The sequence below is a fragment of the Atta colombica genome, unplaced genomic scaffold (assembly GCF_001594045.1).
Source record: "Atta colombica isolate Treedump-2 unplaced genomic scaffold, Acol1.0 scaffold19, whole genome shotgun sequence".
In the NCBI taxonomy this organism is placed as follows: domain Eukaryota; kingdom Metazoa; phylum Arthropoda; class Insecta; order Hymenoptera; family Formicidae; genus Atta; species Atta colombica.
The window spans coordinates 367046-384630 of record NW_017259282.1 but is presented as its reverse complement, the minus strand read 5'-3'; the positions used below and the strand labels follow the sequence as shown (position 1 = coordinate 384630).

The 17585-nt window shown below is 34.5% G+C and overlaps 1 protein-coding gene across 9 annotated transcripts in view; it reads left to right on the top strand.

Moving 5' to 3' along the window:
* The window catches only part of LOC108686812 (afadin), a 172404-nt gene that overhangs the window by 117526 nt on the left and 37293 nt on the right, over positions 1–17585 (top strand). For 5 of the 9 annotated variants that reach the window (XM_018192290.1, XM_018192289.1, XM_018192286.1 and 2 more), the window contains 12 exons: positions 79–327; positions 504–644; positions 717–782; positions 1189–1262; positions 1383–1501; positions 7232–7330; positions 7575–7713; positions 8009–8236; positions 8427–9323; positions 15443–15572; positions 15783–16539; positions 16743–17002. In XM_018192290.1, coding sequence (XP_018047779.1) covers positions 79–327; positions 504–644; positions 717–782; positions 1189–1262; positions 1383–1501; positions 7232–7330; positions 7575–7713; positions 8009–8236; positions 8427–9323; positions 15443–15572; positions 15783–16539; positions 16743–17002 — 3159 coding nt within the window. Of the gene's footprint in view, positions 1–78; positions 328–503; positions 645–716; positions 783–1188; positions 1263–1382; positions 1502–7231; positions 7331–7574; positions 7714–8008; positions 8237–8426; positions 9324–15442; positions 15573–15782; positions 16540–16742; positions 17003–17380; positions 17394–17585 lie in introns of all 9 variants that reach the window. The other 4 variants (XM_018192292.1, XM_018192291.1, XM_018192294.1 and 1 more) reach the window with 3 other exon arrangements.

Sequence of the window (17585 nt, the reverse complement as noted above, 5' to 3'; positions counted from 1 at the left end):
TATATATATATATATATATATATATATCTTATCAAAATAATATCATTTCATGTTCTTTATACAATCGATGTATCATAGGTAGCAGAGAGTGTCGCAGATACACTTGCGCGTGCAGATGGCCGTGAAATAAGACTAGAAGAGGAACCTGTCCTAGGGTTAGCATTGTTACTTCCCGAGGATGGCTACAGTTGCGAGGTAATAAGAGGTGTTCCACCAGGATTAGCGGAATTTCTGGCACCTCTGCAACGAGACGGATTATGTCGAATGGCAGCCCAACCTACTAGTAGTGGTTATTGGACCATTTACATGATAGATCATCACAACAATGTAAACAAATTTTTACATGAAAATCTTTGCTTTTAATACGAAAATTAATTAGTAAGCAAATTATAGCATTTATAATTCGTTTTTATATGTGTGTATCTTTCTAATTTAATAATTTGTACATTTTAATAATTGTACAAGAATATTTTTATATGTCATTTTTTTTTAATTTTTTGCAGTTGCGTAGTCCTAGCGCAATGAGTAATAGATCTGGTGGCTATATCAGTCACTTAAATCAAAACCAAGCTCAACCTGAGATACATGTTATTAAATTACACAAGAGTACCAACGGTATGGGCTTAAGCATCGTTGCAGCAAAGGTGTGCATTCTTAGCTACGCATACTTATTTATTATAATGGAAGGATATTAAACCTATTATTTTAACACTTAGGGTGCAGGACAGGATCGATTAGGTATCTACATCAAAAGTGTTGTTGCTGGTGGTGCCGCAGATGCTGTAAGTAATTACCATTTATTTGGAAACATTTCATATTTCTTACGATATTAAAATCATGTTTAAAATGATAATATTTAATGTATATTGCATTTAATTATTATTAAATAATATTTTATACATAATAATTTTTAGGATGCGCCAAGTTTTTAATCATACGCTTTTAAATTAAATGTATTACATTGCATTAAATATAGTTAGATGAACTAAAACTTTTTTTAAAATTAAAAAAAAACGAGACATAATTTAACAATAAATAAAATTTTAAAAATCCTGATTATTAAATGAAATCAAAACTTATGCACACACGCGCGCGCACACATTAAAGTAATTCTGATTAAGTTTTTATGAATTCTGAAAACAAATTTTCATATTAGTCAATTAATTATTTTTATGTATTTATTTTTAGGACGGTAGATTGACGGCAGGTGATCAACTACTCAAGGTAGATGGACAAAGTCTGGTCGGAATAACACAGGAAAAGTATGAAAAACATAATTAATTACATAATAAGAAAAATTAATTACATAATAATTACATATGTAATTTTAACTTAAATTTCTTAATAGTTTAAAATATTATATCATTATAATTTATTCGCAGAGCTGCTGAGTATCTTGTACGTACCGGTCCGATCGTGACATTGGAAGTTGCGAAACAGGGCGCTATATATCACGGACTTGCAACGTTATTATCTCAACCTTCTCCGGTGATGTCAAGAGGTAAATTCGAAGGTTAATATTGTAATTTCAACTAATTTAGCCTTTGAAAAAAGATAATCAAAATCTTATCAATCGATAAAGTGCGTGAAGAAAATAATTCTGTATTCGCGATTTATGTCTTACAAGAAGTTCAGTTTAGTTTTTCTACTTTTTTTTCTACCATGCAAATATAATTATTAAGACTCAGTTTCACAATTCACGGTTAATTCTTAACTAAGGTTCAACTTATTTCTTATCTCTTTCTAATTTCTAGAATTAGAAAGAGATAAGGAATAAATAAGTTAAATCTTGGTTAAGAGTTAACAATGCGTTGTAAAACTGTGCCTAAGAGAGGATTATTAAGTTATTGTATCAAAATTTTATCATGAAATTACACATGATGTAAATAATGCACTTGATAAAAATTGTTTATTATAAATTGGATTAATTTAATGATATATAAAACAACTTTTCTAAATGATCAAGCACATCACTTTCTTGCTTTAAATGTACGTGTCAACAAGATCTTATTTGCTACAAAATACTGATTAGATTTATCACCAGCGGACATTTTTTAATCCAAGTAATCGCTTTGTCAGAATAATGTTTTTCGCTTTGCTTCAAAAAAGCCCGCTTTACTAACGCTTAACTAACTACTTGTTTCATGCAGCATATAAGACTCGGCCAAGGTCCGAGCTCTTAGAGTCAGCAGTAGAGATAACGGAGACGACCAATCAGCCAGCTACGTCACACTCAATGGGTGATTTATTGTCCTTTCCGAAGCAAGCGCCGTGTCAGGAGTTAGTTCAACCAGGTGCGATATCATCTCAATGCATTTTCGAGACACCCTTTTACCATAATCAGATCAATCGAGGTTTCCCACAAATCGACGTCGATGAATACCGTTCCATGCGACAAGATCCGCTCTTTCATCAGAGAGGTGCATATCGCAATGTCTATTCCGTTGACAACGGAGAACACATTTATTGTCCATCCACCCCTATCGTATCTCCCGTGCGTCTCTCGAGACCTCGTATATCTTGTCCTTTGATTTCTATCACGAGCGACAATGAGGTATCATCTGTCATATATCAGAATGAAAGTGATGAGAGTGACGATAAGATCATAGAGGAAGGAGATGACAGCACGGCACAAGGTGGAGTCACGAGTAATTTAAATTATTCGACAGATGCTTTAAATCTGTTCGAAAGGATCACCACTCCACTGCGAGAGTATGCAGGAGTTACAAAGGACTATAAACATTCGCTGTTAACGGAACCGCTGACTGTCGATAGAAATCTTTTCGATAATATACCCTACATTGATCAAACCGACGGTATTAATTTCACAGAATCCTCTAAATGCATTCAGACAAACTTAAATAATAAATGCAATTGTATTAACGCCGACTGTGACAACTTTAATCTTGAAAATTCTCACAAATGCACAAATGTAGAGCGTAATAGACAGCAGACTTTAAACATTCTAGAATCTAGTTTTAAGTTAAATACACGTAATAATCCAAACTTTTCATTGATTAGCTCGTTTCCTGCGAATAACTCAATATTATTTACCAAAAACACTACAATTGGATCAGATTCCGTTGTAGAATCTAAATCAGATGATCTCTTTGACATGGATTCCACAAAACGTGTATTGAATATTGATGAACAATACGAGGACAAATTAGAGGATATATCCAATTCCGAAGATTGCGCTGACGAATCTAGTTCCACGATTAATGATGATTGTGCGTCGAGAAGAACCGACAGAGATACCGAGGAAAGAATCTCGACTCCTAAAATGTACACAATAATGCCAGAGTTGCATCTCGATCTGAGTGGACTGAACAACGATATGTCCAGTGACGAATCTAAAATGGAGAAGTGTTGGAAATCACCGGAAGAAGTGCGCTTAGGATGCGGTAGAGTCGCAGCGCTAGCGAAACATTTTTCAAAACTTGGCGACGCCGGTTTAATCAAGTTTAAGTCCACCAAGTTGAATGGTTCCCGTCAATTCGTGTCTGAACCGAATATCATGACGTTACATAAAAGCGACGAACATTTGCATCATTCTTATCACGCGCAGAAAGAATACAAATCTGATTCGAACTTGGTAAGAGAAAGAGATGAAAATTCTCGACTCTGTTCAGATGGGAAACACAATATCATTCTAGTTGGTGTTGAAACAGATGGCGATTTTGCGATTGAAAAATGTAAGTTTCATCATTGCGGCGCTAGACAAGTCACAATTGCCAAGATTCCAATGAACGAACAAATTATGACTGAGGAAACAATCCAAGCAAAGGAAAATTACGATAAAGATATTATCAAAGATGAAAATCAAAGTTTACTTGATTCTAAGAAAGACATAGCTTTGATAAAAATTGAAAATATATCGCATAATAGTAGCAAAGATGAGATGTTTCTTAATATCAAAGAAGATATAACTTTTGTTGAGATGAAGGATATGGCAATCGATGACAGCAAATCTCACGCCATTTTTATAGATGGAAATAAAAAAAATATGTTAACTGGAAAAGATAACATTAAAAATAGTAGTTCCAGACTCTCCTTCGAGCAGCAGAGAGTAATCGCAGAACAACTCGAGCAATTCTCAAATCTAGATAACGCCGATGCGCCTTTATTTATACCAGAGCAAGACATGTCAAAAGATTCTACCATTTCTCAAAAAAATCAGAATAATGAAACATCCGCTATTGATGATTTGACTCAGTTGAATTTAATAAAGCAATTAGAGGCAGCATCTCGAGAAAAATTATTGTCGTTGATCGATATAGATGATAACTTTAAAAAAATTAAGAAAACTTCTGATTCTTCGTCAACCTCTTCTTTGCCTTCCATTCGATCTCCTTTATCTTCCATCATGCTATCGAACGTTGCGAAAAGTTGTCAGCCCCCGAAAAATATCAAGTCACAGATTTATCAATATTGCGAAAAATATCCCAAATGCTTGTTTATAGATATTTCTGTCGCTAAGAATTGCTCCAACGACACCTCGAAAAGCTCATTGATATCACATACAAACATGTATTCACGATTAGGTAATAATAAATGTTCAGTTCTGCGAATGCAAATTACCAGACCTCTTTGTAATAGCGAAAGTAATCTGATCGATGCTGCAATTTATGGTAAAGAAAGAGCTATAAATCTTCACGACAAGTTTTCTAAATTAACACGAAGTTGTGAAAGTATTTTAAATAGTAAATTTTTATCTGATTCTGATGATCGATCACGATTCTCCGAAAATATCTACAAAGAACTAGATTCATCTTGCAAGTTTTACGATACATTGATCTCAAATCCTAAGGGAAGTGTACAATGGCATCATCATCGTTCCCTTGAAGAATTTAATTCAAAAAAGGGATTGAGGAAGCGAGACAATTCGATGAATTTTATTTCTATTCACTCTACCCAAACAAAATTTGACAAATTCTATGGTGATCGATTAAACTTCGAGGACGAAGAAGACATACATTGGAATCGTCATTTGTCGCTTGAAGAATTGAAATCTAAGAGAGAATCGCACGAGCAAGACAAGTATACGAGTTTAGAACGATCTGCTGATGTACAGAGATTTAACTGGATGCTGAAAAAGAGACTTTGCATGAAGCGGATAAGCGACGATCGACTGAAAGATAATTCTCTTAAATTGTCGCATGAAAAAACGAAAGACATGGAACAACAAAAATTAAGAATAGAAGGGAAATCTCAGAACAAGTTTGACGTTTCGAGACGGAAGTCTGATTCAGAGAGATACAATTGGAGTTTCCGCGAGATCAACTCACTGAAAGATGATGACTGGTCCGCTTTGCGTAAGCTACCACTACGTGTTATACATTAAATGTTCATTTTTATAGTCGGACTTTTTTTTCTTCAAGCACTTTCATTTTGTCTGAATGAGATGAATAAAAAAATTACATTTGCAAACGGATCGATGTCGCACGGTTATTAGATTTATTTACATATATTTGCTCCTTATTTATAAAGCAATCGTGGTAAAGCAAAACCAAATGATTTTTCAATGTAAATCATTTTCATTTTATTTCACAGTTATTTTATAGCATGGTTGAAACGGTGTAATTGAAAACTCTGACTAAATTATCATTATAAAATTATATAAAATTATATAAAATTATAAATAATAGGCTATAAAATGAAGTTTTTAGAACAATGTACAGTGTGTTCTATTTTAAGTGATATGGTCGATTATCTCGCGAATCGATGATTTTATTGAAAAATTTTTCGAACGAAAGTTGCATGGCTCGAAGGGGGACACATGATGGAAATATGAACTCGATCTTAAGTGACCTTATCAAAATCAGGTCAAAGTCATTAATATTTTTTTAAATAGAAACTCCTATTTTTTATTACATATTCTTATAGCTTATCTTGAATACTTTCCAAAATATTATAATAAAGTTATTTTTTATTAAGTACTTGCCTTAAGTTATAAGGCAAGATCACTGATCCGGCCGATTAAGGCAAGATCGGAACTGATCTGATCAACTAAGGCAAGACCGATCACTGATTTGGCTGATTAAAACAAGATCGGCCTTAGTCTTCATCTTTATAACTTAACAAGTACTTAACGAAAAAATTTTATTATAATGTTTTGGAAAGCTCTCGTGATAAGCTACAAGAATATGTAATAAAAAATAAGGATTTCCATTTAAAAAACATTAATGACCTTGACCTGATTTTGATAAGATCACTCAAGGTCAAGTCCACATTTCCATCATGTATCTCTCTTCAAGTCAACTTTCGTTCGAAAAATTTTTCAATAAAATCATCGATTCATGAGATAATCGACCATATTACTTAAAATAAAACACTGTAAGTATGGTTTCTATTCTATCACATGTATTAAGGAACATGGCAAATTTTTTTTTCTGACAACAAAACTGAGAGAAATCGAAAATTTTATCGAGATAAGAAATCGATTTAATTAGTTTTTTATATATCGATTAACATATTATTTATGGAATGGATTGCAAGTGTCATCCTGCAAATTATGAAATACACAATTATTTTCATAATAATAACACATATATTTTGCTATACGCAAGCATGACATATTAATACAATTTTTTTTCAAGATACTTTCTTTTGTTTTACTATATTATATTTAAAATAATATGCTTAGCAATACACCTGTGTGCTCATAATGGTAGTTAGGCGTAGAAAGAATGTTTTATATTGTATTAGATACAATTATTCAATTATGAACTACATAATAATTGTGACAAAATAAATACCTTTTATTTTATAATTACATGTTCTTATATTTTCTAATTAACAAGCTAATTGCGTATTGTAAACGTGCAACGTATATGTTTAAATGTTAATTAATATTTATTGTGCAATGCCTTCTTTGTAAAATCCGATGCAATATTTTTCTATTATTGAAATTATTAATTACACATCTAATCACGAAAACTATTTTTTTATAGTCTTGTTGAAACAATATACAATGCATATACAAACTTGCTCAGTGTAGCTCGTCATTGTTATAAAGATCTTACAGTTGACCGTATGCCATTTTCTTTTTTCATCACTTTCACTTTGTCAAAGTTAAACTTTGGTAACCCAAAAAAAAGTGTTTTTGTTCTCAACAAATGCTTTGCGTATGTGCATGAGTAATTTTTAATGTCGCGCTTCGTCACTTTCATGTTCATCAATGCATTAACTCAAAGCTATCTCTTTGTGTACCCGCTTTGGGCTACTACAGGTCCTCGTCGCATGAGCGAGCGGGATTTACCGTCGCGGCTTGGACACGATGCCACTCTTCAGCAAATCCATAGCAGCAAGTCTGTACCGGCATTGCATAGTAAGTAAGAGCGAGCTTTATGTGCGCACGTCATGCTCGAATCACACAGCTTTATCTATCACTAGATAGATTAGTATAGGTGAAATATTTATCTCTTATCGAATTGCACAGTGCAGCTTCAGGATTTTATTAGATTAAATATAACAGAAACATCTACCTCTTCTAATTTAAGTAAGATAAGCAAGGATATATTATTTATTCGCTTATACATAAAAATGGATAAAAATGGATGGGATTTATATAGATATGGGTACCGAGGCTAAGCAACAGCATGAAGTGTTCAATCCCGGATACAGCAGAGCTTCTTCCAGCAACAGCGTTACACCGCCTGTTCAACCACCTCCTATGGCAACGATTAACAGTGCAACTTCTTTACGTTCCAGGTAAATATATCATCGCATTTTTAACTTAATTGCTTTTGATGCACATTTTAAAATATCTCCTAGCTTTTTCGACACTAAATGAAATTTTATGTAATCTGTCCTAAAGAAACTAGAGATAATTCTTAAGAATAATAAATTTTTTTAAAAGTATAAAGTATCTAAAATCAGAAAAATTTGATTTACCTTTTTTTATATATTAATTTCATTCAGTATTATCTAATGTTATTGAATTGAATTTAAAAATTTCTATTAAATTACGAGAAATGATATGTTTATAAGATATTCTTGTATATAGATCGAGTCATAACTTGCATGAGAATCCCATGAGAATCGGAACTTTATCCACTGGCTTGGTCAGCAGGCAGCAATCGTCACCTAATTTAAATCCAAGTACGTCGCACATGAATACACCGTCGAATGTACAAGGCACAGAAGCAGAGCGATTTTATCAGAATTTGAGTATTTATCGAAACCAAGACTCGACGGTGAAGCAACAAATCAGTCCACAACAGTCAGAAGATAGGTATAAATATATAATCTAACCTTATATTTTCCTATTTTTATATAAGCATTTCTTTTATACATTTAGCGTTTAATCATTATTTGACATTTAAAATAAAAATGTGTTTATAAATTAATTTAGAATGTAATCTTATTGATTTTTTAACTATTCTATTTTGAATATTTTCTAAATGAATTGTTATGTCTAGCAGAAATCCTCAGCACATCCAAAAGGGTTCATTAAAGGGTTCACAGAACTCATTGAATCGTCCCTCTACTATGGAAGTTGGCAGCCATTTCCGAGACCGTCCGACATCCGCTTACATTACTCAAAGCCAACAGAGCTACTCGGCGGTCAGCAATCAAATGCAGCAACAAACTGGTGGTCCACCACCACGTTCTCAGTCTTCGCGCGACATTATCCGCCAGGAGGCGAAAATGCAGGAGATGCAGGAGGAAGTTCGTCGACGAGAATTGCGTGGCGGCGTACCGCTACTTAATCAACATAAACCACCAATGTACAATATCAGTACTCGAATGGCGGTTCCTCCTGCTCAGCAAGTGTCGAACTTGCGTTTACCAAGGCCACTCGGTTCCACGTCGAATCTAGGAACGACCTCCAATTACATGGCGAGACAAAACGCGCCTAGTTATAATTACCTAGATGCCCAATATGCTCAATATAACAGCACGCAGTATAGTCAATACAATCATCCTAACCGATATCCGGTAATCGTAAATCAATACGGACCGATGATGATACCCAAATCGAAAAACGAGATGATCGCGCGCGACCATCAGTCGATTCCTAATGAAAATCTACTCGGTAGAGACTCGAGCAGTCAAGAAGCAAAGTCATACGCCGAACAGAACCGACATTTCGCGAGTTCACAGAATAATCCACATTATCCGAATGGTAATCTAGAACACCGCGTCGATCAATATGAGAATGACAACGTCAATCGTGCGCAAAATGGAGATGGCCACTCTACAGAAGTGCCGCCAACGAGACCGGCTTTGCCACCTGAGGATACATTTAGTAATGAAAGTCCACCACCACCGCCGCCCAGCACTTCGACGCATCCTCTATATAAGCAAGCCGATATGAGGTACGCATTCTAATGAATTTAGAGGTTTTTGTTAATTATATGATTTAGACTGCGTTCCATTTAATACTCACAATGCTCGTGAAATCATTTCATCTTTATCGTTTATCAAAATATTAAACAAATGATGCTCACGAGTATTGCGAGCGTTAAGAAACGCAGCCATGGCACACAAAAAACTTTTTTTTTGTATAATATTTTTATTGCGATTTATCTATAGGGATGACATTTAACCATAGGTTAGGCATGTATTAAATTAGTCATGAACGAATAGGATTCATTAACCCAGTCATATTTTTGAAAATTCTATGTCATTCTATGTATTACATAAAGATTCTATGTATTCATCAGACTAATTTATTAGAGGCATTTTACGTTTTAATCTTCTTCTAACGATTTTGGATCTTGACAACTGATTTGCAAGAGTTCGAGTGTTCAACTTCACTCGAACGTGTTTTTGTGCGTAGGATTTAATTTCTTCTTTAACAGGCATGCATAAGTCATGTTGTATTCGTTGGTAATAACTAGGCATCATTATTATATGGAGAATTTTAGAATTTTGATTGAAACCTCTGTAAAATTTTGATATTGGAATGGGCAGATGTTTCCCTATATATTCAAATCGGTTTCAGTATGGACTTGTAGAGAAGTAGTTTATACTCGAGAGGTAAGTTTGGAGGATGTCATATTAACCAAAACATTTTCCTCAGTTTTAGACCTAGTTGTTTATGTTTAGCAAATATATGTTTACGCCAATTTAAGGCGTAAACATATATTTGCGACGGTCCAAATGGAGATCCAAGTATTTAGCATGGTCTTGAGGTATTTGTATTCCATTTGATGTTATTAGTGGGCATGTTTCTTGCTTGTTCGTAAAAGTAACGTGGGTAGACTTGCTCTCATTTACTTTTACGCGCCAAATCTTGAGCTTCTGTATAAACTTGTCTGAAGGATGTATGATGCCATCCTAGAGATCTCGTGCGACACTAAAACGGCAGTATTTATAAAAGTGCCAGTTATAGATTTGTGGTAAGTAAATAAATCCGCAATATGTCATAGATACAAGACCGGTCCCAGTATACTGCCTTGGGAAACTTCAGCTTGAATTACATGCAGAGCGGTTGAAGCATCTTTATATTTAACATACATATGTCTCTTATCTAGGTAAAATCTGAGGAAATTATACGAGGGCAAGTCAATAAGTTCTTAGAAAATCTGTCAGAGGACACTTGCAGTGTCATGTCACATTACTTTTTGACAAGTAGCATCTCTCAGCTGACTGTCAAATTTTGAGCGGAATTCATCACGTGGTTTCATTTCTTGATGATTAAAATGAATATTTGTATTTTTTGCAAAATGCAATACAAAAAACGAGTTTCGTGCAGTGATCAAACATCTGCATATGAAAGGTTTAACGCCAAAAGAAATCAAAGTCGAGTTCAATAATGTTCATCTGCACCAGCGTTTGCGACTGTATACAATTAGGTGAATAAATTTAAACGTGGTACTACATCCACATGTGATGCACCTCGTTCGAGACATCCGATTGAGGGTAGTACGCCAGAAATCATCGATAAAGTCCGATATTGTTTTGAGTAATCGACGAGTGAAAGTACGCGAACTTGTTGAGGCCACAGGCATATCACATGGCACAGTGATTTCAATTTTGCACGAACAATTGGATATGAAAAAGCTATCGGCAAGATGGGAGCCGCGTTTGGTCACTGTGGATTAGCGCAACGGTGTGATGATTTCAAAACAATGTTTGGAGATGTTTCAATGTAATCCAGATGAATTTCTGCATCGATGATTCATACTATGGACAAAACATGGATTCATTACTTCACATCCGAAACGAAGTCAAAATGGACTTCATCATTCGAAGAAGGCGAAGACCGTAAAGTTGGTCAGAAAGATGATGGTCACAGTTTTTTGGGATGCACGCGGTATAATTCATATCAATTACCTTCCATTGAAGCAAAAAATCAATGGCAATTACTACGCAGCCTTATTGGACCATTGCAACAACATTTTAAAGAAAAAACATTCTCATTTGGCGAAGAAGAAAGTGCTCTTCCATCAAGATAATGCACATGTCTGGCACTGATGACCAAATTCAACGAATTCCGCTAAGAATTGTTTCCTCATTCAACATATTCGTCAGATTTAGCCCCCTGCGACTATTTCCTGTTTCCAAACCTGAAAAAATGATTCGAAGGAAAGAGATTCACCAGAGAGCAGCTCACCACCGAAACAGAAGCTTATTTTGAAGGGTTGGACAAATCATATTATTCGGACGGCTTGAAAAAGTTGGAGAATCATTAGATCGAGCTGAAAGGAGATTATGTTGAGAAATAAAAATGAATCAATCAAAAAAAAATGTGTTTTACTATGTTTTTCTAAAAATTTATTGACTTGCTCTCATAGTAATTGGTAGGAAAATTTAACTTAATTTTATATAAGAGACCACCATGCCAGACCTTGTCGAAGGCTTGGGATACGTTAATAAATACGACAGAACAGTATTGTTTTTCTCGAATGATGCATTTATTTTGTTCACCAGTCTATGCGTTTGTTCTATAATGTTTTTTCCTGAAACTGAACTGGTAGTCTGATATAAGTTTTCTCTGATCGATAATAGGCATAAATCTTAGCAGGAACAATTTCTCCATCACTTTAGAAAGTACAGGTAGTAACTAATGGGACAGTATGACTTCACATCTTCCGCTGGTTTACCGAGTTTTTGGTTTACAATAACCTCGATTACTTTTCAATGAGATGGAAAATAGCTCTTCCAAAGTATGGCGTTATACAATTGTGTGAGATAAATAATACCCTTTGTGCTCTTTTAGCAGCCTCCCAGTAATAAGATCTTACCCGGGCTCCTTGTTTGGGTTTTTAGATTTTTTATTCCAGTACTTCAAAACTTTGCTTCTGTTCCAGGTATTGTCATTCTTATGTATGTGGGGAGATGCCTTTAAAGGTTAGAGGATGCCTTTATTTGATGACTTTCCATAAAGAGTGATCTGAAGTTTCGGAGGCATTCAAATTATTTAGATAACGTTGAATACCTTCATTCCTTTTGTAGCAGAATTTTCAATTCTTTGATTGCACGGTTAAGGCAACTTTTAGTGACAAGACATTTTGTTGCCACTGCTTACGTAATTTACGTTTTTTCTCTAATGGACCGACTACAATCAGGCACAGGCGAACACTGTCTTTAATGGTGTTAATTTCCACACTGTTTGTTGGACACAATTATTAAAGTGTTCAACAGCCTCCGTAATGTCGTTCGTTCTATGTTGACATTAAAAGCGGACTTAACAGTTTCACGGAAACTATTCCAATTAATTTTACTTATGTAATCTTAACGGTTTTTCGGAAACTACAATCTGATTATTAAAAGTAATTAGGACTGGAGAGTAGTTTGATAATAGTTCCAAGCACGATTTGTATTTTAAAGTTTTGATATATCTTTTGCAATATCTAAGTCGATAAGATCGAGTATTACTTGAATCAGATGTTGGTCAGTAAGTTGGTTCTCTGGTTGTAATTGCATACATGTGCAGATTGCAATAACTTGCATTAGTTCACGACCTTTGGGTAAAGTGAGTTTAGAGTGTCCCAGTCGACATTCTTAGTCCACTTAATCTCCTGCCGCGGCTTCTGAAACGGTGCCTCAGGCTAGTAAAGAATTTTATGAATTATTCTTTTTTATCGAGTGCTTAGGTGAGCAATATACGGCCGAAAGGATTATGGGATCTGACCAGTCTTCGATCACGATATTAGTAGCCTAGAGAGAGTTCGCACGGAAATAATTAGTTTCATGATGTTTTATATTTTCTCTAATGAGGATTTCCATGGGCTGACTCGTCGGGATGGTTGATGTAGTAATATAAACTTTATTATAAACTATAATTTAAACTCATTAAACTATTTTCATGAAGCTTCTATGTATTTTTGATATCAACATATAATGTCAATGTTATATGTTTGTTTTTAGAAATATTTTTAATTCATCTGAATGTTGTGGTAAACCATTGACATTTCATTCTGCAATATTTAATTTATTGAAAGCATTTTGGCTATAAGATTGTTCAATGTTTTTGACACATTTGTTATTTGCTGCATCAATTGTGTTAGCATTTCGATGAGTACATTGTAATTTTTATCTGAACACTGTAATTGTTTAATGTCGTCGCTATCCAAGAATTCTTGAGTAGATGGTTGCTGCACTATCTGAGAATAAGTTGCCTTTGTAGACACATCTTTACTTATTGTCAGAGTCCGCGCAGATCAGAGGTGGTCAGAGGTGGAGGAGGAATTATTTTCGGTCTAAGGTTTATAATTTTGCTTTTTTGGAGTTGTTTGTAGACAGTGCAGTCCTTGTAGTCGCGGTAGTTATCATTGCATAGAATACAATTAATACTGTCTGATCTCTCCTTTCTTAGACAGTTTCTAGTTTGATGTTCTCCTGCGCACTTTACACATCTTAACCTGCGGCAAAATTTGTGTAAACCGTATTGTTGGCAGTTTGCGCACTGCGGTATTTTCCTTCTGGGTAGGGATGCTTCAAATACCACTCGACACTGCAGCAGGTGCACTGAATTTTGTATATTTCTTTATTATTTGTGTCAGATTTTAAGTCAATGAAAAATCGGTGAGGATTTCTTGGATACCTTTTATTTAATGTTTTTGATATGGTCTAGTTACTCAATAGCCTCTTTAATTTTTACAAGATTTATTGACGGATATATGTTCTTGAGAACTACTCTGAAATTAGTACGTTCATGTTTTGGTTTATATGTATAAAACTCGGTATCGCGTTATTTAAGTTCTTTAATTATCATAATATAGGTTTTTGTAGACTTGGATTGGATTTTTTTTTACTTGATGTGTGACTTTGATAATATAACCTGGGAAATGATTTTATTCAGAAGTTTAATAAGTAGTTGAATGCTTAATCACTAATGCCGTCTACGAAGATTGGAGGAAGTTTGATTTGTTTCTCCGATTGGATAGAAACAGTTTCCATAGTATGTTTTTCGTTATCAAGATTTTGAAAATGATTTGATGTTGGAACTTGTTGGATCGTCCAACCAGTATGTGTCTATTTTGGTTTGCTTATAATCTTTGTTTGCGTAGGATTGTCTCTAAGTCTTAACTTGAACCTATGAGACCCGCTGTTCCTCACCGGAGTGATTTTTTTTTGTGTTTTAATAAAAGTAAAATCAATGTTGGTGGCTTTTACATGACTTGAGAGATTTTCTTCCGTTAAAAGAGTGAGAACGAGTTCTGATTAAATTTTATACGATATTAAGACAAATTTTTCTTGAAATTTTGCAGTTTTGAATCCTATCATTAGGGGATTTCTACTTTTTTTGATGGTCTCGGTGTCTTGGCGTTTTTTTTTTAAAGGAATATCAGCAAACAATAGTTGGCCCTCCCCAGAATACATAAGACCTGCCTCCATAGAGAGTAGATTTTTCAGTGCCATCTGGAGTTGTTTCTCCCAAATATGTTTTTTCCATTGCTTACTGCCAGCGATCCTGATGTACTGATATTTTTCTGTCGAGGTTGTCTCCTTTAGATGATCAGTCCCAATTTTAAGGCGTCAAGAATTCGCCTTTTCGCCTTTGTATGTCTTAGCGTTATCCAGAAAACGAGGATATGCATACATCGGACTGGACAAGAATAAATGGCATTTCTCAGGATTTATTGGAGCTCTTCCGTCAGCAAGGCGAGCATCCCGACAAAAAAACTTAAGCAGTAAGCAAATTGATCAATCACAGTAAAATCCATAACGTAAGCAGTAATCAATTTAACATGTTGATTTCCTTATTGCTTATATCTTACTGCCTTAAATTTTTTGTGTGCCATGGCTATTAATATGATCTTAAAGTTTCTTCCACCAACTTCGGTTAACACTGATCTAATCGTGATGATCACTCATCACGATTGCATCACGTGAGAACTAAACACAGTTTATATTAGAAGAGGAAGAGAGAGGAGAAATGTTCTGATACATTAAATTGCTATTGATATTTCTGCGAGTTGATCGTCGATTAATTTAATCAGAAGTTGATGAAAGAAGTCTTAAATAACGAAAGAAAACTTTGTAGATATACCGCAAGCATGCAGGATCCACCACGAGGTAGTTATTACCCTGTGGGAGGAATCAGTGCCATGCAGCAACCGCGTCAATATCAATATAGCGCGACGAATCCTTGGCAACGCGAAGAAAGAGAGAAGGTAATTAATAAAAGAATAATGAAATGAGAGTGATAAGTCTCGTTAGAATGATAATTTTTAATTTAGATTCATTTTTTTATATTTTTTGAAGTTTTTGTTCTTCCGATAATTGTTGTGTTAAGAGTTTTAAAAACAAATTTTCTGGAATTTGCAATTTTATTATATTTCTCTTTAAGAACATGTATTTGATATGGATATTGGTATTTTTAGGAACAAGCTCGTAGAAGAGAAGCCGCTCGTCAATGGCGAGATCAGCAGATTGCTGAACTAAGCGCGCTGACACATCGAACTCAGCAGCAGGAGGAGCAACTGCGAGCTCTTCAACTGGAAAGAGATTTTCAGAAGCGTGCGGAAGAGATTGCCAATCAAGACGATGATGAGGAGAGCAATGATTTAGACAACGAGAGTGTGCAACGCGTTCAGGGCTTGCTAAGAATGGCAGCCAGTCAAGACAGAGCAGTCCAAGGAGTTCTGCAGCCATCGACTTTATCGAGAACAATTACAGGCAATCAGTCTATGAGAGGTGGTTTACCTCTCCTGAGCAACCAATCTGTCACCAGCAGTCACGTTCACATTCTGCCCAATCAAACAGCACCTCAAAATGTCGAAATGAGCAGTCCTGGTCAAGAAAATAATGATTTGCATGTACAATCAAATCAGCAGCAACAACAAACGGCGAGTCAGAATGAAGAGCATATATCGTCAGCTAATTATGGCACACACAGCCATTTCAGTTCTGGTCAGAAGTCTTATTCCATGGGTATGTCGCACTCTGTAGAAGATAGGGAATTGCAATGGAAAATAGATGAAGTGAAGCGGAAACAGGTTGGATATGAGGAGAACCAGAAAAAACAAGAAGAACAGCAGCAGCAAACATATCAATCGAATCAACATCCGCGGAGCCAGCTACACCCTGGCATGTTGCGCTTAGACAATTTGATTATTAATGGTCCTAACATATCTACATGTTAGTAAATTGCAGCTGTTTAAAAATTTTTATTGAATATTGAACTTCGAGTCTTTTGTATTCTTATATTTTTTTAAAGAGAAATTGTCTCAAAATATATTTCTTATCAACAAAAGATTTACAAATATATTTTAATTATATGTTTTAGATAATTACATGATTACATAATTCGATTTATGTAGTATTTATGGTATTTATTATAGCTTCGCAAAACAATGTAAACGATGCACCCCCACCACCAGAACGAGGTTCTAGTTACGCCATTATGTCACAGCAGAGTGCTCTCAGATCAAACGGCTCGACCACATCTAATCTACCTCACACTTCTCAACAGTCAGCATCTATAAAAAGAGTTTCTTTTCATGATTCGAATACAAACAATGAGTCCATGCTGCGCAATGTATCATCTGGAATGTCAAATCCGCCGTCAATCTCAATGGATACCATTAGAGAAGATCCCAACGTGAGTAATTATAACATCTATTCTTTTTATTTCTTATCATTTGCCTTTTTTAATTTACTTGTATTTTATCCTATGCTTTAACATCTCGATTTAAAAAATTGCAAATTAATGTTTTACATTTTCCTTGTAATATTATTTTAGTATTTACATTATTACGTATATCCTAATTCTTCGTATTGATTTTTTCGAAAGAATAATATCATTCGAGATCATGTAGTGTGTTTCATTGCTATTTTCTAATGTACGATCTGTAATTTAAATAATTAAGAGATTAATATTCCCTTAAAGAATTAATTTATTTCATTTAAAATATATATATATATAAAATCCAAATTTATTATAAATGTGAATATCTTGTCGAAATGCTTACGATGGCAGATAAACAAGTAAGGTATAAAAGTTAAAACAGATTGTTACATCATGTCATTACGTTTATGGTGCATGAATCGTCAGTTATATCAATTATTATCTAATGATTATGTGTCTCTCATTCAAGTATTGTTCGCTGTAATATTAGATTCTATTCATATTTTATATGATCTATATTCATATTTCATGTTGCATATAACTTATGCCAATCTCT